The following is a 21,632-nucleotide window of genomic DNA, read 5'->3' on the forward strand; positions in this document are numbered from 1 at the left end:
AGTCGCAAAACCGATGGTGGGGATAAAGAGGCGAGAGAGACGGTGTAGATAGAGATGGGCGGAGAAGGCTGAGGTGGGAGAGAGCAAGCGAGCAACCGTGTCGATGTCGTCATGGGCGCACGGCTCGCTGCGGTCGACTCCCACCCTCTGGCCTCTGCTCTTGCTCTGCTCATCACACACGCCGTCGTTGCTCGCGGTATGCTGTCACCTAGACCGCCTTCAGCCACGCAGGAGTATGGCGAACGCACAGAAGCATGCCCATAGTGGTGGCGTTCAGAACTTCGAGGGCATTGAGGTAGGTGTATCTTCTGTGCGCGCGTCCACTCTCTTTGAGCGATACTGATTCAACTATGTATGTATCAACTGGTATACGATCGTTGAAACGTTGAATTGTCAGAAACCCTGTGGCATACAGTGTGCCCGCAGGCTTCGCGAAGGAAGTGCTGGGTCCCCTCGTCCCCCTCCCGGCTCGGTACCCTCTATTGATTCGAGTACGAGCCGCCGCCCTACGAAGCGAGCCCGATAGACATAAGCTCACGATGGCGGCTGCTACATTCACCTCCTTGCGAATGCCGAAGGTAGCTTCCTCCGCGTTCTGATTGAGATGTTTACAGATATATACGTAGTACTTGCATGCTCTGCCAGCTAATCCATCCCTTCTTCCTCAAAGAGATTGCTGAACATCTACAAGAAAGGAGAAGTCGAGAGGCTGCTAAGCCGCTCCAGCAGCGATCAGAACCCAGCATGAACGTCGCTTCAAAACAAAAAATGTCATAACCAGCCGCTATACTCGAAACAATTTCTCGCCCACTCGACCTCATCACCGAGAGGATAGAGCTCTCCTTCGCCCTCGCCTCCATTTCCCTCGCCGGTGTCTCGGCCCTCAGAGCAGCTCCCCACCCCCTCGGGACGGTTCCCCTCTGCACGCGACTCGCCACCTCTTCGCCCACCAGTGCGATCCCGAGAGGAAACGAAGATAGAAAAGCAGGTCTTCTCCGCAAAGAATCCTCGGCGCGTGCCTTATGATATACTGTGAGTTGTCCCAATGCTCTGTTGATAGTGGCTCACATTGATCACAGAGGTGTTAATCGGCTCCCCGAATCACCACAGCAAATCCCTTTCCAGATATCACATCCAGGCCGAGTTAAGCCCGCGGCTATGCATTTACACTTGGTTCTCTGCCGTCACGTAGCTGCCAGAGAAGTCGTGGACGTTTGAACACTCACATGCGGGTACGAAAGACGACTCGATCCTGGCTCCGCACGCCTCTTTGTGGCCCTCGTATAGCTTCGGCAGGGAAGTCAGCTGCGCTGAAACGCACCAAGGGATGACATTCTAGGCGCTGTACAGATCTCGAGTGCGGAGCTGGCCACCTCGCGAGGCTCTAGTAGACGCAGGCTGGGGGCGCAGATGTGTAGGGAATGTCCACGAACGACTCGGACGTCTCGTCGGCGCCTCGACGCGCGACGACCGCGACGCGCGAGTCGGTCGGCGGCGAGCACGACAGCCGCACCTGGTCGTGCGTTGCTTTCGTCTTCCCTGAGTCGGCCACGCGCGGACTAGAGTGGTGCGTCGGCATGCTCGCCGCGCGCCATTGGCACCGCGCTTGGCGTGGACCTGCACGGGGGACGCTCTTCGGGTGCGCTCCGTGCGCTCAAGTTCAAGACATCGGTTCGAGAGGCCATTTCCAGGACGCCGTCGCCAAAGGAAGAAATCGTCGACATAATATAGCTAGGCCTCTAGTAGAACTACCATGACATGTAAGAACATCGACCGCCCGACCGACCCTAAAAAGGTGCATAGCTGTCATCCCCTCATCTAGAGTCAGCTGAAGTACTGACGCAATCCACGCAGGAGCGATCCATCCGTCACGCCGCTTCGTCCACCGCCAGACGCTCTATCATGACCGGCAGCTCTGGGCGGGTGAGCTTCGAGCCGCGCACCGAGGGGCTGACGAGCCCGGCCATGCGCCACACGATCTTCTTGTCCGAGGGTGTGAATCTGAACGCGAGGATGAGGTGCGAAATAATCACGCCTGGAGTCCAGGTGAGTAATGTGGTGTTGGCGGAAGACGCAAATCACTCACGGAGCTCGATGAGCGCCATGTTGTATCCACTGCAAACGGTCGGTGGTTCAGATCGTTCCGGTTTAACAATGGACACGTTACGCACATGCACGCCCGCGGCCCGCCCCCGAAGCTCAGCCTGAAACCGCGCGTCCGAGTGGATGAGGGCACGCAGCGCGCGAGACGACGGAGGCACGTACATGTTCGAGAACAGCGTCGGCACGCGCTGTGTCGTCGCCGAGTCGGGGAGGGGCGCGAGCCAGCGCCCGGGGCGCCACTCGGCCGCGGAGGGCCCCCAGACGAGCGGGCTGCGGTTGTAGCCGACGTTGTTGACGAGGATGGTCGTGCCCGCGGGGATGTGGACTTCATGGATGAGCTCGCCATCTTTGCCGACCACGGGGCGGAAAGGGGGATGACGGTGTCGACGTCGGCGCTGGGGTTCGGGTGGGAACAGAGCAAGTAGAGAGCGGATCGGGGAACTTACGTCCTGTTTCCTGTTGGGAACACCGGGTACCTTGGCTGAGTGTTAGCTAGACAGGGTGGGGAGACAAGGTGAATATACGCACATGCGGAGCGTCTCGCGGAGGACGGCGTCGAGGTATTGCAGCGAGGCAAACGCGTCGAAGTCGAATTCAGAGAGACTTCGAGACTCCGTGGCGCGGGTGAGCTCTTCTCGGAGCCCACCTTGAACGTCTTGGTTTATTGCGAGAAGCTCTATCACACGAGTAATAGTAGACGATGTGGTGTCTGTGGCCGCGAGAAGGAACATCCTGTCGGATACGCCTATGAGTCTACGACTGTTGACGCCTGAACCAGCGCAAGTACGCACGACATCTGCCCGATAAGAGCCTCCTCGGACAAAACTTCGTCTAGTGCCACCTTCGCGTTGTGACGCACTGACGCAATGGGCTGAGCACAACGCAGACGTATGCATATGAGTACGTACAGATAATGCTCATGAGATCCCTTCCGCCTTCGTCTTTTAAGAGTCCCTCCTTCTCAGTGAGAATCCTCTTAGACTCGGCGTAAACCGTGTCCGATATCTCGAGCATGTCTCGCATAGCCTTCATTGGAAAGTGCTTTGCACCAAACCTCAGCCAAGACAGAGGCAGGCACTTGCGGAGCCCTGGCAGGTACGCCATGAAGACATGCAGCTTCCCTAGAGTTGGCCTAGAGTACTGTTAGACGATATGCAAGAGCAGGAGCAGGTGGGCGGAAGGCAAACCCGAACTCCTTGAGCGCACGACTGTACGGCGTGCCATGCTCCTTGAGAGACCCGAAAGAGCGGCCAAGGCCGGTGCGGCCAATACATTCGAGGGAGTAGCCGGTGATAATCTGTGAAACGTCGACCTCGGTGGGAGCGCCTGTGAGGTAGGAGTTGATAGTCGAAACGACCTGGACGAAAAGTTGAGCAGACGCTGGGTGTTTGCGCAAAACAGACGACTCACTTCAGATGCGACGTCACTGAAGACGGGCACAAGTCCGCGAAGGTGCGGGACAGAGAAGACGGGATTGAGTATCTTGCGTTGTTTGCGGTGTTCGTCGCCTACTGTATGCTCGCAAGGGACGACAGGCACAGAATGAAGAACACATACCCCGTACGCCTATTAAACTGGGACCCCATACGGCGTGGCTCATTCTGAAGTTGAACGGGTTAATAGCTAACCGGGACAAGAAAGAACAACTACGTACGCCACAAAGGAGTGAGGGAAATCGAAGGGCGTGCTATCCTTTCCAAGCAAAGTACACAGGCCCAGGGGGTCGGAGATGGCGATCGACGATCTCTGCAACAGAAAGCGGTGTTGGTACTAGTCCAGATCAACTGACATGGACGGAGTTCAGAATGCGCACACCGAGCAGGAATGGGATTTTGACCACAGGACCGGACTCTGTGAGGAGATGAAGCCTGTATGTCATTCCATCCGGGGCAAACATCTTTTTGGCAACACCTGGGCGGACGAAGTGAGGGAGTGCAAAGCGCCAAACACGCGAGGGAGGCTCACCAAACAGCCATGACTGCGGCTCTGGGCCGGGGAGATTGCTCAGGCATCTGTGCTTCAAATGGGAGCGAATAATGGAGAATAGGATGGGCGTAATGAAAAGGGCGAGGAGGGCAGGGGCAGCAGACGACATGGGGACGTGGGTAGCATCTGGCTGCGATTGTGGTATGATATACAGAGGACCAAGGCGAAGGCTATTCTGAAGGCGATACTCCCTGGTCCTCTCACGTACTGTTTTAAAGCCTACATGACGCGGGTCGTCCGACACAAAGTCGACGGGACTTTTGGCCGCAGTGTTCATCGGCCGGCCGGTCCGGAACATTGCTAGATTTGGATCATTGCCGAGGCCGTCGTGGCGTTTGCCGGTCGCCGGTCGCCATATGCCCGCTCCACCTGCGCCCCCGCCGAAGAAACGTTCATATGTGGCGTCCATGCGGCCCATCCACCTCCTCGTCCTCGACACCCACCCGCCGTCGTGTTTTCGCGCTCATCCTGCGTGCACGTACACTTGAGCCAGATTCGGACCTCTCTAAGACCCATCCGCAGAACCGCGAGAACGCGACGAACGAATGGAATGTCAGAAGGTTGCGCGACCGCATCAGCCCCCGAATGATGGCCACCCCCGTGTCCCCTTATCGCCTCCGGAGACGGCCGTTCTGAGCTCGTAGCTCACCAGAGCTCACCCCTCTTCCGGCTGTTTGCAGCAGGAGAACCGTGCAGTCCTTTCATCGTGTCGACACGCGCTGTTGCACTGCAAAGGCAAATGTTAAATCCATCAATGATCACCATCGCGGGCGAGTCCCAAGTGAGGGAGGGGAACCTGTGATCTCCCCGCGTGCCCGCTTTCTCTGACAGTCTGTTCTTGAGGCATGTCCACGCCGCACGTGGCCCGTTGACACCGCGCAAAGATGGGCGCCCGATGGGCATTGCCCTTCGGACCGCGTCGTCAGTGATTCCGTGCGGCTATCTGCTCGCAGAACCTTCATATCCACGAGGTCGACAGGTCTGCGGCATCTGACGGGGGCTGTCGAGCGTTGCTTCCACTTCTCGCCCCTTGGATGAAAGGCAGATGATCAAACGCTCGGCGGACGAAGGAGATGTCTGCGCGGCGATTGATATGTCAGTGAATTGCGCTCTCCTTTTCCAACACGCTGTCTCTCCGCGGTACCTCGACCGCTGGCCGGCTATCATGGACGACTGCTAGACGCGAAACGGCATAGACCCGGAGCAAGCGCGGGAGATGATGGGACAGCCGTGGACACCCGATCCAGACGATGGGCTGATGGCCCCGGCATGTGCGCCCCCACGCGGATTCCCAGCCCTTGCGCTCTCCTCCTCTCTTTACGTTACCCACACCAACAGATGCGACCATCGCGTGCCCGTTGCCGCAACGGTGCCTGGGAGGGTCGGTACCCTCGTCCACCGAACTCAGTTCGTCTCTCTCCCAGGTCTTGGTTCTAGCCCACATTGACAAGTCCTCCGCCGCCATCCGTGCCTTGCTCAAAACCCGCCAGGTCCGCCATCTTCGCGCCCTTTAAACGGCGCTGCCCGGCCAGCCTCAAAAGCACCTTCTCCGTCTTCCTTTCTGCCGTCGATCCTTCTTGCGGTCCACCACCGGTTCCTGTCCCGCCATGTCCGCCTCCTCTGAGAGCCCCCGCAAGACCTCCTCCCAGGGCCACGACGACGCGCCGTCGTTCGTGCCCGACCAGGAGAAGTCCTTCGTCGAAGATCATGTTGACGGTGATGACAATGTCTGGTACAAGCTCGATCTTGTCGTGCTGCCGGTGGTGACCATCATGTTCTTCCTCTCCAACCTCGTGAGTTCTCCTATTCTCCGTCCCTCTCCGCCTGCTCCTGTGCTAATCCTTGCGCAACTCCCAGGACCGATCCAACATCGGCAATGCGTCTATCGCTGGTCTTCTCACGGCCTTGAAAATGACCCCGAGACAGTACAGCATTGCTCTGACAACTACGCTCGTGTAAGTGTTGAACTTACCCCCAAGTCGATGTCAATACTAATGAGCGCTCACGACCATTTCTCTCTACAGTCCCTACGCTCTGGTTAACTTCGGGACCAACCTCTTGATGAAGATCATCGGCCCTCGCGTTATGCTACCGACGCTCTGCATCCTCTGGGGTCTCGTTGCTACTCTCCAGGGTACGTCGTCCATCTCTCACGGACGCGCGTGCAATCGCTCATCGCAGAACACAGGCGTGGTCACGTCATACAGTGGTCTCCTCGCGTGCCGCTTCTTCCTCGGCCTGTTCGAGGGAGGTCTCCTCCCCGGCATCACCCTCTACCTCTCCTCTTTCTACCCCCGGCGCCGCCTCCAGGCCCGCGCCTCGGTCGTACTTTCCTCGGTTACGTTGGCGTCCGCGTTCTCTGGCCTGCTCGCTGCCGCACTCATCAAGCTTCACGGCATGGGTGGCCGTCCAGGCTGGGCGTGGCTCTTCATCATTGAGGGCGTGATCTCCATAGGTTTCGGTCTGCTCTCGTACTTCCTGCTCCCTTCAAGTCCTACGGACATCTTCCTCCTCACCGAGCAGGACAAGAAGTACATTGCGCAGGAGCTCCACAAGGACGGCATCATTCTCGCCGAGGAGCGCGACCTCAAGTACACCAAGGCTGAGGTCTTCCGTACCTTCATGCGCCCGCACGTCTGGATCGTCACCCTCGCCGGCTTCTTCAACGGCTCGTCCGTCGGTGCGCTCGGATAGTGAGTACGACTTCTTGCCCTTGTCGCACCCTGACTGATTCCGTTGCAGCTTCCTGCCCCAAATCATCGTCGGCCTTGGCTGGACTGGCTCAAAGGCTCAACTCATGACCGTCCCGCCCTTCGCCGTCGCCGCCTTCCGTGCGTACCCTCCCTCGCTATTCTCGTTGGTCTGCGACTGACGTCCCGCACAGTGGCCATCACCGCCTCCATCCTGTCCGACAAGTTCGCCCGTCGCGGGTTGACGATGATCGGCTTCGGCACCCTCGCCACGATCGGCTTTGGCATCTTCACCGCCAAGCTCCCCGCGCACACCCTCTACGGCTCCCTCTTCCTCCTCACGCCCGGCGTCTTCGGCATCGCGCCCTCGCTCGGGACGTGGCTCGCCAACAACTCCGCGCCGCTCGCCCGCCGCGCGACCGCGGTCTCGATCGGCACCATCGCGACGAACTTCGGCGCGATCTTCTCGACCTGGCTCTTCGGCACGATCTCGCCCTCGCCGACGTACCACACCGCGAAGGTGACGCTGCTCGTGTTCCAGATCGGGACCGTGCTCGCCGCGGTCGCGAACATCTTCTACCTGAGCGCGCAGAACAAGCGCAACGAGCGCCTGCAGCAGGAGCACGGCGGCTCGGAGCCGTACAAGGGCGAGGGCTCCGTCATGGAGGCCGGCGACGACTCCATCTGGTACAAGTTCGTGATGTAACGCGCCCCGTCCGCTCTCGTCTCCCGTTTTCGTTACGCTCTGCGACTTTGTGTGTGTGGTTTAGAGAGGCTGTTGTTGTCTTCCGGTGCACGATCGACCCCCACGAATCCATGATGCATGTACGTAGTCTCCCGCCCGTTAGCTAGTTCCCGGTCCTCTCCTTAGCTTCCATGTAAATAATGTACCCCCCGGTCTAATTGATACGTCGCTAGACGTTTTGACCTCCCTCCACCTGAGACGCGAACGCGAACGGGACTTCGACATGCCCCTGAATTTGACGAGCATTGGGAACGCTCGGACTCCGACTGTATTGCTCGGAATCAGGCGTTGTTATCAGGTACATGGACACCGAGTCAACAGAGTGGCAACATCGAGCACCAAGTCGGCTCGGCGACTCGGCGAGCTCGGGCGTGAAGCCCGATCGGCATGCTCGCTGTTAGAGCTTGAGCTTAACTTTGTAACCAGGCTCCGGTCCGGACCCCCTCCAGGCTCCGCGGCGCGCAGCCTCGCACCTATCGCAGAGCCGAGCCCGTTGAGCGACAGAGAGAGCCGGATCCGCTGCTCGCACCCCCGCCCTTCGGGATCCGCGTAAACGGGCCCCACGGGCCGTCTCGCTCGTCGCCTCCAGTGTAGTTTTGGCGACGTCCTCGAGTTCAGGTATCTGTGCCAGGGCACCGAGACCTGACTGCTCCGAGCCCCGCTGGGGACCGCTCATCGCAGTCCTCAGGCTGCAGCGGACGATCGGGTGCGTGTCTCGCGCGCGCGCCCACCAGCAGTGCGAGTGAGACCCCGGCGAAGAGCGGGCCGCGCGATTCGCATCATCGATCGAGGTCCCGACTCCCGGCGGCGGCGCCGTGCAGAGATCTCCAGCACATGCGACCGGACCCGGACGGCTCGAGCCGCGAGCGCGATGTCTGAACGTCGACCGTGGCCGCGTTGAGTCGGGACTGGGATGCCGCCGGCCCTCGTGCCACACATGGTAGCGCCGAAAGAGCGACACTGACCGGGCCCGCGCCGGCGGCCATGGTGCAACATGTGACGGCCGCGGGGGTTTATGCAGACCCGGGGCGGACCGCGTGGATCGAGTGGATGGGTAGCGTGTTCATCGGCCGGGCGAACGTTGAAGGCGGACTCGGTGGCTGGACAAACGGCTGCGGAGTTCGAATCGGCTAAATGGAGCCTATCGAGCCCAGCGTGCTCGATCGACGCCCCACGGTGGTCGTCGACTTGTGGGCGCGACAGAAGCGCTTCTGTTCGCTCTGATGGGTGGTTCAGTTTTGGCAGGCTCGGGGTGAGAGCGGACGGAAGCTTGGCCCGGCGGCGCTACGCGCTCACGCTGCTTTTTTAGGGTGTGCCTTGAGTCTGGGAGTCGTGCTGCTAGTACTTATGAATTTGAAGTTATGATATCGAGCGACCTTGGCGGCAGCGTCGGGAGGAAAAATGCTCTTGATCTTCCCGCGCTGCACAACGAGCCGGTTCTGTGTTTGTGATTGAAAGAGCACAAGATACCCAATCGCCTCTGAGCCCCTTCCGTGATATTCTTGTCTGCGTTGTAAGCCGCTATGCCCGTCGACGGGACTCACCGACCGCTAGAGTGTGTTTTTGTCAACATTCTTCACGGTGAAGGGCCTCGCGTGCTGATATATTCAGGACGGACTCAGGCTACTGGATACCATCAAACGACAGGCTGTAGGTACGCGAGCGAGACGCGTACACGATGCCTCTGTAAGCCCTCTGGGATCGGCGTTAGACATGAAACCTCGACACGTACATGGCCGAGGAGGGCCCGGGCTGGGCAGGTCGTCAATGCTCTAGAGGCTGAGGACCTGTAGATAGCCGCTGTCCAGGGCGACTCAGTGCAAGTGCGAGCGTTTCGGAGTGCCTGTCGCAAGGAGCAGTTACCCGCAAAGATTGCACACAGCGAGCCACTGAACGGCACAGATTCTCAGCAGTCAGACCTTCTAGGTTTAGCCACGAGCGAACCTACCCAGTGGCGAACGTTTGCGAGACGGCGGCTCGCGCGCGCGCGTCCAGGCACCGCTCCATCGGAGAGACGCCCACCGTCTCCGGCGGCGCTCGTGGCAGAGCCGTCGGTACGGGGAGGCGGGGGAAGCGGCACCCGCGCTCGGGTAGTCGCCGCACTCCACAACGCATCGCGTCTGCGCCGCGTCGAGAAAGCGCGCGGCGCGGATGCTAACCCCGCGGGTAGCATGCAAGACATGCCCGCGACAACAGTCTCCAGACAACGAAGTGAGGACGGAGACTCGAGGCGGTGGCAATGCAAACACAACGCCGACTGCTACTGCTACCCACGCCGCCATTCGTCTGTCCTCGTCGAGCGGGCGGCTGAAAGGTTTCCTGCATGGGCGTACCAGCGACATCCCGCACGCCTGTTGTCGTATATGTGAGAGGTGTGAGATCATGGAGGCCGTGCACGTCACGTGGGCAACGCATGCGGGGATCACATCGCGGACTGAACCCAAAATGGACGGCGGGCCAAGTTTCAAGCCTCAAGGCCTCATGCTCCATGAGGACCGACGAGCGCGCATGCGTGTAGGTCGTGAAGTTGGCGAATCGGGAGCCCATGCACTGCGACTCCGAAGAGCGCATCACTACGGCGCGACGGGAGTACCTGGTCTCATGGACCGAGGCCAGGGACAGCTCGCTCGTGCACGCTTGTGGTACTGGCAGAGGGGATCTGGGGCGTTGACCCGTCGCGAAGTCTACAGACTATAGTTCAGTCGGTGCGATGATACAGTTCCTAGGAGGTATGCTACAACCCATCCGTGCGAGTGCTGAGAGCGAGGGTGAGGGCGGGGTTAACCCCACTACCCTCGACGGTGCCCGCACCTTCTCGGGGTCCATCGCGTCGTCGGTGTCGGCGCTCGCACTCTGGTCCTTGCTCTTCTCGAGCCCCCATCGGTGGTCCATCTTCGAGTGCAGGGCGATATGCTTCTGCAGCGCGACGCTGACGCTCCCGGTGGCGCAGAATGCTCGGGATCGGGAGCCGCGCTGCGGGCTCGTCCTGGAGTATCGCGGCTGACATAGAGATGCCCGATGACTATGACTGAGAAGCGGATGAGCAGCAAACACCAACCGGCACAGTTCTACGCACACTATGTGAGCGATGGCATCGTACCGGAGGGTCAGAGTGGCAGTCGCCACACATGACAATAATTTCCAGTCCTGCCGATGATGATACCTCGCAGAATTCCTGAGGCGACGTTGGACTATTGCTTCTCCGACGAACGGCCCGGTGGCCCCTGCCAGCGTCTACCAACTCAATTTGTGAAAGACTGGAAGACGCCTCCGGTTCCAAGCGGAACCAAATCTGCAATTCCTATGGGAACCAGGACCTGCATGGATCCGCTGCCAAGTCCCTGGACATTTGCAAGCTGCGTTTAGGTGTAGAGAGATCTGGGAGATGGGAGAATGCATACTTGGTCCTGCTATCACCATGGGAGTGGAGATAGCGGAGCCGGCGGCAAGGACGACGATGGCGACAAGAAGGACATGGCGACGGCGGGGATGGCGGGGGAGAAATCGAAGCGAAAGAGTCGAAGCCGTTGAGATGATGGATGATGGACGGCAGTGCGGTGGAGACCGAGGACTGTGGGTGGGTGAACCGTGAGATGCCTGGAGTAGGTGTAGCGAAGCGGAGCAGAGGGCGATGGAGATGATCCAGAAGCGCGTCGACAGCGTCCGGCACTGGGCAGTGGTGGTGGGTGAGCTAAGGTGAGCTACGTGGCCAGCCGTGCAACGCCACAATGCCGTTGGCGCGGCGCGCTTGTTTTGGGCATCGTCCGCACCGGGACGGCGCGGCTTGGCGGCCAACGGGATCAGCATCAGCTCCGAGCTTCCCTTCCTCACCTTGAACCCACCCCTGAACTCGGATTCATGAACACCGACGACTTACCGCCAATGCCCTTTCCACATGAGACGTTTAATTCGCGGGCCTGCAAACACTAGACCTGACTCAGGGACCGGGTATGTTCCAAGAGAAGCTCAATTAATTATCCCGCAAGCTGCAATTCACGCTAAGCTCTCCGTTCCGACGACCTTCAGCTCGTGCGCGCGCTCCAGCTGTTCAGCATCTGAGTGCGGATCGTGGCCCGGGAACTTTCGACGCCGGTCTCGAGCATCCTATCATCGGCAGCCCGACGACAATGCGCGGGCGCTCCTCCGTCGGTTGATCGAATGGGCTGAGGCCGTTCCGAACCAAGAGTCAAGGCGTCTTGATGGACGTCGTCCGTGGCGAGGATCGCGCGCAGGGAAAGCGCGCCGCCATCCCGCAGTGGCTTTTCCTCGGCTCAAACACCATCGCGCACGACGGGGAAGGATGAGAAGCTGGGCAAGGGCGACTGGGCGGGCGGCCATTGCTGTTCTCGCTTGTGGCTATCATTGTGAGAAGTGGACACCGGACGGGGGCAAGTGCGCGTACTTACCCGATGTCCAGAACTTGACTGTTCAGCCAATCATCGCGCGCGGGTCGCGGGGTGCTGCGAGCGCGCAATATCCCTCCCCGCGTCTCGACTGAGCTCGACCGCGCCGTCCGAGTCGATGAATGAACTGGGACCTTTGCGCTTCGACGCGCGGTGGATCGTACCTCGCCGTACGGCATCCCCCCTCGGCCCTGGACGTATCCATGCAGCCGCGTTCGATCAATCTCGCCCTTTGCGCGGGCCTTTCTTCTGATCTCTCCCGAGTCCCACGCCGGCCCACGCCGGGCGAGGGCGTCGACCATCACGCCTGATCATCCGCCAGGCGCCCATGCCCCCGCACCTGGTCCACCGCGCGGGCCTCTGCGCGACATCGCAAGGCACTATAAGACTGGCCGCACACGGACCCTGCCCGGGTTGCTCGCCGCCACCCCTCGCAGCGACACCAATCTCAACCACCCCGCGCGCCGCCCATTGCAGCAATGGCTCTCCTCCAGCCCAATGCCCTGCTCATCGGCGTGTGGTTGCAGATGTTTGGGACCGGTGCGTGCTCGCGCGTCCGCTCACGTGCCCCCCGCGCTTACCCGCCTTGTTTCTCCGTCCAGGCGCGTACTTCGCCTACCTCCCCAAATGCTACCAGATCCTCCGCGACAAGCACCGCCAGGACGGGCTTTCGCTCTTCCTCCCCGTCGCCTGCATCGCCATCTTCCTCATCACCACCGCAGTCAGTGCTTCGGTCTGCTTCTCCGTTCCCGTCTCGCGTACTCACCCGCGCATTATGCCCCTCAGGACGTCGTCGTCGAAATGACCCGTGCTTACCAGGCGTACAGCATCGCTCCCGGCAAGGTCGTCGACCCCGCAGCATTCTATCGTCATGCCGGTACCCCGCTCGCTGTGACCAAGGGGGCACTCACCGGTGTCCTTCAGTTCATTTCAGACACAATCATGGTCCGTGCGATCTTTCGTCCACGCGCTCTTCTATCCCTCACGTCCGTCCCGCTCGCAGGTCTACCGCACTTGGGTGATTTGGAACGGCAACATTCCCATCATTCTCGTCCCCGCGGGATTGTGTCTTGCCGCTACCGGTGCGTCTTCTCCAGCACTACACACATCAGGGCCGAAGCTCATGCCTCCCTCCCAGCTGTTGGAAGCTGGTCGATCTGGACCCAGTCGCAGACCAACTCCCCGAACTCGGGCGTGCTCATCTTCGCGGCGGTATCCGAGCGCGTGCGCTACTTCTTCATCCTCACCTTCGTTCTGAACGCGCTCTGCGCTCGTGAGTCCCCCTAGCCGCCTTTCTACCTGCGTGGCACTAACCCGTGCATCGGCAGTTCTTATTTGCTACAGGATCTGGAGTATCTCTAAGCGCACCCACTCCCACAACTTCCGCGAGAGCCCCACCCGCCGGGTCATCTTCATCATCAGCGAGTCTGGTACGTCGCGCGTGCTTCGCCCAGTACAGGAAGTTGTGGCTTAACCATCTGTGTTCCCAGCCGTCATCTACTGTGCCTTCGTCTTCGTTTGTATCGTCTGCACCTCTGTGGGAAGCAACATCTTCTTCATCTTCCTCGAGGCTGTGCGTCTTCCCTCTCTCCTCCCCTACCTTCCCGCCCAGGCGCTGACTCGGCACGCGCCCCCACCAGCTCCCCCCTCTGACCGCGCTAATCTTCACGATGCTCGTCCTCCGCTCGAAGCCGAGCGACCGCAGCACGGACTCGGCTCGAACCTCGCCTCGATCCGCTTCCGCAGCACCGCCGGGCGCCCGGACGGCCTCACCTCCCGCGGCGGCGGCGCCCCGATCGAGGTCGGCATCGATCTCCAGCGGACGACGCACATCGACCGCGTCCAGCACCCGTACGCGATGACGGACGACATCCCGCGCTCGCCTCTCAAGGAGGACTCGAACTACGCCGTCTAGGCTCCCCCTCCCCCTTCCCTCACTCTGCTCGCCCCGCGCGGACTGGTAGACACTCCACCCTCGTCGCTCTCTAGTACACGGACACACTTCCCAGCCTGGATCTCGTTCGTTCTCTCCCTCCCTCTCGCTGTCTGTCTGTACATCCTGTGCCCTGTGCGCTCCTGCCCGTCCAGGGCTCTCTCCTTCGCTATTGTAGTCCCCGTCCGTCCGCCCTCGTGGCCCCCAACACCCCGCCCGCGTGCGTAGACCGGGCCCGAGGGCGCAGAACAAAACTTGTAGCCTAATAGTGCCTCGTTCTTCCCAGTCTCTCCAGTGGTTCAATGGTGTATACGGGCCCCTTCACTATCTCCGCGTCTCCCGCGACGCCCCCGCCCGCCTGTCAGTCCGTCCGTCGAGTGCGGGGCATTGCCGACGGCACCGTCCGGCCCCGCCGATGCGCGGTGCCATGCCACACGGGTGCTTACACGCATGCATGGAGTCGGGCTCCAGATCGCCCGCACGCGGTCACGTCCGTCGTCAGTCGTCAGCCGTCGGGACTGTGCGGACGTCGCGGCTCGCCAGGCGTCGGGCAGTTCCGCGCCGCGCCGTGCGATCGCGCTTCCCATGGCGAGAGGAGATCAGCCATTGCGACCCTGTCCTGAGCCTCCGACAAAACCGCGTAATGTGCTCTTGTGATGGTGAAGAAGACCGTCAGGGCCCAGGGGGCGCACGCGTTTGCCGTCTTGTTAATTTTTTTTCGTTCAGGGGAATACGTGCCTTTGTGGTTTCGAGTGCTATGGAGCCCCCCCTCCCCCCTGGACTACGGAAGGGAAAACAGAATGTGGTCGAGAAAATTCGCATCTGGAGAAAGCTACGCGCACGGCGACTGCAGCGTGAAATGATGTGGGTTCCTGCACAGGCCCAGTGCGAGACCGAGGCCCAGATCGCCCGCGCCGTGCCGACGATGTCCAATTTGAAAGCGGTTGTAGTGAGAAGAAGTGCTATTTGTGAGTGGCCGGGTTTGTCTGAACTGTGCGCTCCGTTTGACAGGATGTTGTTCGCCGCTGTCGCAGCATTCGATGTCGAGCTTCACGCGAAGCAGCGGCCGCCTTAGATATCATTTCGTGCTCCACTGGCACGGAGGATTCGCCGCGAGTCTCTCGCCCGCCAGACCAGGCGAGGGGAGTGTGTTGGAAGCAGTCTTGGGAGACCAGCCCGAGGAGCCCGGTCCGCGCTAACGACATGAGACATGACGTCATCCCCATCTTCGCAAGTCCCATGACCCGGCACAGCCTCGCTCAGAACAGCGTCCGGCGGTCATTCAGGTACTGCGAACTGGTAGCCACGGTCTTGGTAACTATGTCCTGTATCCGTGGAAATTCGGTCAGAGAGCGCACGAAGCGTAGAACAGAGAAGAGATCTAGAGGTAACGCAATCCCGAGCCCAAGCATGAGGATCACGGCACCGGCGAGCGCCGGGAGCCAGACCGGCAGGCCACAGGCTGGCCCCGCGGCCAGTGTCCCGTCATATGGGCACGTAGCGCGGGAGGTAGACAAAGCATACACCTGGAAGCACGGGGTCAGCGCTGCGAACACGTCCTCCGAGGAGGGGCGGTGCACCTCACAGGTTTCAGTGGCGATGCATCCGTACTAGAAGGTCCCAAGCAGATGGCCGTGTTGCGTTCGCTATGTAAGGCCCCCCAGGACGGAAATGATACTTAGGTGATGGTATAAGGACGGCACAAGCGGTTATATCCGCAGAGCTTTGTATTGGACACAGCTCTTGGCACTCCTGAACTCAGCGGGAAGAGGCACGCGCGGACATCCCGGCGACTCGCGCAGCGTCGCGAGAAGGCGTTGGAAAGCCGGTATCCATCTTCCTGCCGCATTAAGATGGGGAAGACGAGCGGTGAGAAGACGAGCACCGCCGCGGCCCGTGGGCGACCATCGAGGGAGGAGTGAGTCGTACGCGGACATTCAAAAGCGCGCGGGGCCCGCGCGCTACGTGTAGGCATCAGTCTCCAAAGTAGTTTCATCGCTGCGCGCGTCTGCGCGTCGAAGGAAGGTTGTGACAAGAATGCGATGAAGTGGATAAAGTCCTGTTGCGCAGGAATCAGCGCGAAGAAGAATTCGTGAGAGGGCGACGTGTTCCCCCATACGCCGAGAGCACAAAGGGTTCATCTGATACAAGCAAATGAGCAGATGGCGGTCGTGCGATGCCAGGGAGTGCCGTATACTCTCGCAGGGATCGCAGCAATCCTTACGGGAGCCCGTGAACCTTGGAAATGCTCAGGGCGAGAGCGGGCGCGAAACCCCGCATTCCCGTCTTTCGACCGGCGCGCCCGGTCACTGCCGCCAGTCCGGGAGTCTTCGTGTGCGTCCGGTTGCATATTGACGAGAGCAAAGCACATAGGTGCGGATTCATGCACAGCTTGATACATTATCGTTGACGGAGACCTGTGAGGAGTACCAGCAGCTCCAGGTAAAGTGGCACATCGACCACAAGCACGTCACGGAATTATCTCAGTGACGACATGGGGTGGAACTTCACTGTCGTGTGTCACTCCAGCGTTCCGAAGCGTATTCAAATACACGGAAAAGTAGAATATGAAGCAAACAAGAAGCGATAGGCTGAAGGCGCTCACGTGTAACTATTGAATGTGCGTGAGGAGGACGGGCATCGTCGGTCGCTTCAGCGTCGAGCCCTTCACGGTGGGCGAGAGCACGCCTGCCATGCGCCAGACGATCTCCTTCTCGGACGGAGCGAGCTTGAAGGCCATGATCAAGTGTGAGACCGCGATTCCTGTACCCACAGTCAGTCCACGGTACTAGCGAGTGCGCGGAACCGATTCCACTCACTGAGCATGATCAGAGCCATCGAGTATCCACTAGGGCGAGAGCCGTCAGTCGCAACGTTTCGGAAAGGACGACAAACCGCTTACATGCACGCTCGAACGCCGCCCCCAAATCCCATGCTGGTGCGCGAGACCGTAACGTCAGCTTCGGCACCCCCAATCACGAGACGGCACGTACTGGTACGAATACATTCCGTGAGCCTTGTTGTCCGTCACGCTCTCCGGGAGCGGCGCGAGCCAGCGCTCGGGCCGCCACTCGTGCGCGTCCGCGCCCCAGATCGCGGTGTCGTAGTTGTACCCGACGTTGTTCCCGATGACGAGCGTGCCCGCGGGGACGAACAGCTCGGTGATCGCCTTGCCGTCGGTCCCGACGATGGGCTCTGAGAGCGGGAGGACGGCGTCGACGTCGGACCTGAGCGGGGGGAAGGAGAGTCAGTATTGGCGGCGAGAGCAGAGCGAAACGGAAGGCGACGCACATACGGTTCGACCCCTGCAAGACCGGGTACCTGCGGCGCGCGGGCCGATGAGCGCAAAGCTCACGAAAGACCGCACGGGACGGGACTCACATGCGCAGCGTCTCGCGGATGATGGCGTCGAGGTACTGCAGCGAGCCGAAGGCTTCGTAGTCGAAATCGACCAGCGCCTTCCCCGCGCCCTCTGTTGCCTCCGTGATCTCCTCGCGCAGCCGCGCCTGCACACCCGGGTGCGTCGCGAGCAGCTCCGTGATGCGGCTGAGCGTCGACGAGGTCGTGTCGGTCGCGCCGAAGAAGAACATGCTTGAGGGCGGAACCGCGAAGCGTAAGTCGATGTGGTATCATGCGTGGGTAGAGCAAGGTCTCACGATATTTGGCCGATCAGGGAGTCCTTGGAGAGGGCATCCGCGGGAGGAGCGAGCTTGTTTTGACGAACTGTGTGAGTGTGTTCGGTGATAGTGATCAATCCAGGACAGCTCGAGGCAGGCTCGACGTTCATACATACCAACGATGCTCATGAGGTCCTTTCCAGTCCCATCGGAGACGTCTCCCGCTTTTTCGTTATAGATCTCGGCGGCGGATGCAAACGCCGTTTCGGAGATCCGGTACGTGTCGCGGACAGCACGGATCGGAGCGTGTTTGGCGGCCCAGGCAAGCCACGACCTCGGGAACGTTCGTCGCGCCCAGGGGATGTAGGGGACGAACATGCGCAGTTTGGATATCGTGGGTCTGACGCGATCGTGAGCCCTCCGTCTATGTGCGCGAGGATGTGTTCCAGACAAACCCAAACTCTTTGAGCGCACGACTGTGCGGGGTGCCATCTTCCGTCAGCGGACCGAACGATTGTCCGAGGCCGGTGCGTCCGGTGCACTCGAGCGCAAACCCGGAGTACAGCTGAGACACGTCGACCTCTGCGGTCCCGCTGGTGGTGTACGTTTTGAGGGTATCCACGAGCTAGTTGTGGTGCTACGGTCAGCAGCGCAGAGTTCCGCGCTCAGGAGATAGAGAGAACCCACCAGTTGACTGACTGCGTTGATGTCAGGGACGAAAGTACGGAGTCGCGCGACAGAAAAAGCAGGGTTGAGCATCTTGCGCTGCTTGTGGTGCTCATCTCCTGCATGTGGCAACGATGAGCACGGAGAAGCCGTTGGGCACGGAAGCCTGCTGACCGCTGACTGCGACAAGATTGGGCCCCCAGGTAACCCATGTCATCCTAAGATGGAGAGGTCAGCGGAGTGGGCTTTGGACCACGCGGTGCGTTGCCGTAAGATTGGGTTTAGAGCGCTTACTCGCGAACAAAGTCTGGCAGCTCAAACGTGGTGTCGTGTTTGAGGAGCGCTGCGAGGGCGACCGGGTCCGAGACGGCGAGGACATACTCCTGTCACCGCGCACCACACCCCCAAACGAACGGTCAGCGTCGGTGCATGAAGCTAAAGGGAGGGGATAAGATGACGTACTCCGAACAAGAGGGGAATCTTGACCACGCGCCCGAAGCCGGTGTAGAGGCTCATGCGGAACGGCATGCTGAAGGGCGCGTACATCTCGCGCGCGACACCTTCGAGAAACGGAGTGAGTGTGGTGCGCTGGGTGCGATGCTGCAGGGGGGTGTGCACTGGGAAGAGAGGACGTAATGGACGTACCAAAGAGCACAGATGTGGACTTGGGACCCGGGAGGGCTGCAAGGCATCGCTGCTTGTACAGTTTTTTGACAATGGGATAAAGTGGGAGAAAGAGACATAACGCGAGCAGATAGAGAACGGGAGACATGGCGGGGTGTGAGCCAAGCGGCCGAGAGGGTTCACAAGGGTGCTCGGAGCGAGGAAGACTGGAGCGGAACGGGCACTTTGAGGGCAAACGCACGGGGCGGCTCCGCGAATGGCTCGGAAGGCGGGTTTACACCAGAATAGATCCCCTAGGCCGACCCTTTACGCGTGTGAGGCGCCGCAGGGTGGGGAAGACGGGGCACTGCGCACAAAAGGAGGGAAGCGAGCTGTGTTGCAAGGTGCACTGGCGTGGATTGGCGAGCGCGACGAGGCGCGATGGTGGGAGAGCGTGTAGTGATGGCTGATATATTGAAACAGCGTGAGTGCGGGTGACGGGAGCGTCCGCGGTCGTGCGCACGGATCCTGGTCTTCACGCCAGAGGAGGAGGAGGCCAGGCGCGGTCATGGGCGCTCCTCAGCTCTCCCAGTCCGGCGTTTCCCGGCCGGTGTTCCCGGCCCCGCGCGCCTGTACCAGTAGGTAGCAGTGGACTTATCCTAGCCTGCGCTCGCTGTACGAGTCCAGCATGCGGAACTCAGCCTCGACGGCCCATACAACACGTTTACCGCACAATTGCGACCATCAGCATGCTGCCCGAAATATCTGCGCGGCCAGGGCAGTCCACGCATGCTCAGTGGGTACCTCACACCATCGTTTTCGCCGAGTGTGCGTGTTCAGGATGATATTCAAAATGATCGTGACTGCGCACCCAGACGCATTCTGATGGAAGGACAGCCGAGGGGAGACTATCAAGCTTCCCGCGTGCGCCTCGACGGAAGTCTTTAATTGCGAGCCGCCCCCGTCGGGCATAGCTCTGCGAGCAATCAGCTCTACAGATCCCGGCGCGGGCCCCCGTGCTGATGTCCGAGACCTCGCGCGTGCGCGGATCCTCTCATTCAAGCTCCAAGCTCGAACCCGCAGGTTGCACTCTGTTCGACGCACGGCGTGCCGTCTCCGATGGGCAGCTGCCCGACACCCTTTTGCGACACCCGAGGCGCGTCATTGATGCTCACGTCCGCCCTGCAGATGCGGGAGAGGATGATTTCTGAGGATCAGACCGTGTGCACTGTGCGTGCATCCCAGGCGCGGCACGTTCGCGGCTTCCACACGCGCTCGGGGATAAGGAATCGACGTGCGCGCGGCTCAGGCGTGCCCCGTGCTCGTGATCTGTACCGGCGAAAGTCCACATGGTCGGCGCTATATACATACAGAGAGCGTACACCCAGTCTAAGTATGTGTCCCGGTGCCGGGTGAAGTAAAGTAGGGTTGAATAATTATCCGCACGCGCGAGCTCAGATCTCAGAGCGCGAACGACCGCGCCGCCCCGGAGAGATAGTCGCCGAACATGCCCAGCCAAATCACCGCCGCGAGGAAGCCGTTCGACTGCGGGCGGAAAGAAGGGAAGCCGTCAGCGTCCGCGCCTGCGCCTCGCAGCCAAGCGATCCCGGGAAGGGCCGCGGGCGTGATCAGAGACGGCGCGGAGACTCACCTCGAACTTGAGCATGCTGTCCCGCACGTCCTTGTCGTCCCACACCCAGAGCTGCCAGCCGAGGTGCGCGAGCGTGCAGCCGCACGAGAGCAGCAGGTACGCGGCGCCGTGGCCGAGCGCGGCGCCGGCGACGGCGAGGCAGAGCACGAACGCGCCGGCGAAGAGCGTCAGGATCGCCCGGACGCGGTCCCCGAAGAGGACCGCGGTGGACTTGATGCCCACCCGCTTGTCGTCTTCGCGGTCCTGGCAGGCGTAGATGGTATCATAAAAGATGGTCCAGCTGGTGAGGGCGTGGCCCAGAACGTTAGCAAGCGAGTGAGGCGCGGAAACGGTGCGGACGCACCACGTGCCGCCGAGCGCGAGCAGCCACACCGATGGGGGCGGGTACTGGCCGGTGACGGAGGCCCACCCGACGGGGACACCGCAGTTGAAGGACAGACCAAGCCAGGCTTGCGGCCAGTATGTCCAGCGCTTCATGAGCGGGTAGAGACCCTGGATTGGGAACATGCTGATCAAAGTAAGAAGAGCTCTATGATGATGCGCACAGGCTGGTTAGCATCACCACACTCTAAAACAGGAAGGACGAAAGGAGACGAACGTTGTCTTGTTGGTGAGCGCGATCATGAGCACCGCAGGGAGCTGTAGTGCGAAGTAGAGTGCGATCGCTCCCGAAATTGATGCGCGCCCGGACGGCAGTGGGCGCGTTCTTGTGCGCTCTGGAGTAAAAGCCGGTCAGAACGGCGTCTGGACAAGCAGGTTGGGGCGTACCGACGAGTTTGTCGTACTCGACGTCGCAGATGTCGTTGAGGACGCAATTCGAGGAATGTACGAGCATAGCCCGACGAAAAATGCGGTGAGGTATGTCGCGTATGTGTCTAATGGCATGTTAGTTGCGCGTGCAGCGAGCGTGAGCCCCCATGCTGTAAAGAGCGGATCCAATGAGCGGGGGTGGGGACAGAAGGGGGACAAAGAAGCATCACCACACGGCCAGAAGAGAAGGGTGTTGCCCATGAAGGGTTTGTGGAGGCGTGTGAGCTGGAAGTAGCCACTGGCGGTCTGCTTGGAGGAGGAGGAGGTGGAAGCCATGTCGGGGAGGAGGCGGAGGGGATGGCGAGGGGGTGACGTAGGGAGAGCCATTGCTATATATGCCGAAGGGGGAAAGGCGTGGACCTGGGCGGGAAAGCCAAACGGAGAGCGCGGCCGCAGAGTCTCAGTGCCATGTCCGCATGCAATCA

At 60.6% G+C, this 21,632-nt stretch overlaps 5 protein-coding genes across 5 annotated transcripts; 2 read left to right on the forward strand and 3 right to left on the reverse strand.

The window, feature by feature from the left end:
• Positions 1-1,868: 1,868 nt before the first annotated feature.
• On the reverse strand, positions 1,869-4,198 carry BXZ73DRAFT_80794 (cytochrome P450; the record flags this gene model as incomplete). The annotated part of the gene is made up of 14 exons (XM_048023344.1): positions 1,869-2,035; positions 2,087-2,115; positions 2,172-2,204; positions 2,266-2,498; positions 2,550-2,559; positions 2,632-2,835; positions 2,895-2,961; positions 3,012-3,235; positions 3,291-3,460; positions 3,514-3,614; positions 3,661-3,704; positions 3,758-3,849; positions 3,893-4,014; positions 4,069-4,198. 14 exons carry the CDS (start codon positions 4,196-4,198, stop codon positions 1,869-1,871), a joined length of 1,626 nt encoding a protein of 541 aa, XP_047873668.1.
• Positions 4,199-5,696: 1,498 nt separating this feature from the next.
• BXZ73DRAFT_53303 (MFS general substrate transporter) lies at positions 5,697-7,485 on the forward strand (the record flags this gene model as incomplete). Its single annotated transcript, XM_048020974.1, has 6 exons — positions 5,697-5,882; positions 5,947-6,044; positions 6,114-6,223; positions 6,278-6,782; positions 6,832-6,920; positions 6,974-7,485. The coding sequence occupies 6 exons, from the start codon at positions 5,697-5,699 to the stop codon at positions 7,483-7,485; spliced, it is 1,500 nt and encodes a 499-aa protein (XP_047873669.1).
• A 4,921-nt stretch (positions 7,486-12,406) lies between these two features.
• Positions 12,407-13,842, forward strand: BXZ73DRAFT_105501 (uncharacterized protein; the record flags this gene model as incomplete). Its single annotated transcript, XM_048016280.1, has 7 exons — positions 12,407-12,467; positions 12,530-12,648; positions 12,714-12,872; positions 12,931-13,009; positions 13,066-13,200; positions 13,256-13,357; positions 13,418-13,842. 7 exons carry the CDS (start codon positions 12,407-12,409, stop codon positions 13,840-13,842), a joined length of 1,080 nt encoding a protein of 359 aa, XP_047873670.1.
• A 2,629-nt stretch (positions 13,843-16,471) lies between these two features.
• Positions 16,472-18,915, reverse strand: BXZ73DRAFT_53308 (cytochrome P450; the record flags this gene model as incomplete). Its single annotated transcript, XM_048020976.1, has 14 exons — positions 16,472-16,623; positions 16,680-16,708; positions 16,763-16,795; positions 16,854-17,087; positions 17,152-17,181; positions 17,242-17,451; positions 17,517-17,583; positions 17,654-17,877; positions 17,933-18,102; positions 18,165-18,262; positions 18,318-18,361; positions 18,438-18,526; positions 18,606-18,703; positions 18,789-18,915. The coding sequence occupies 14 exons, from the start codon at positions 18,913-18,915 to the stop codon at positions 16,472-16,474; spliced, it is 1,605 nt and encodes a 534-aa protein (XP_047873671.1).
• A 1,292-nt stretch (positions 18,916-20,207) lies between these two features.
• Positions 20,208-21,483, reverse strand: BXZ73DRAFT_105503 (UbiA prenyltransferase; the record flags this gene model as incomplete). The annotated part of the gene is made up of 7 exons (XM_048016281.1): positions 20,208-20,291; positions 20,398-20,677; positions 20,741-20,926; positions 20,996-21,113; positions 21,166-21,181; positions 21,241-21,317; positions 21,378-21,483. 7 exons carry the CDS (start codon positions 21,481-21,483, stop codon positions 20,208-20,210), a joined length of 867 nt encoding a protein of 288 aa, XP_047873672.1.
• Positions 21,484-21,632: the final 149 nt, after the last annotated feature.

The sequence above is a fragment of the Epithele typhae genome (genome assembly GCF_022376455.1).
Source record: "Epithele typhae strain CBS 203.58 chromosome Unknown BXZ73scaffold_66, whole genome shotgun sequence".
In the NCBI taxonomy this organism is placed as follows: domain Eukaryota; kingdom Fungi; phylum Basidiomycota; class Agaricomycetes; order Polyporales; family Epitheliaceae; genus Epithele; species Epithele typhae.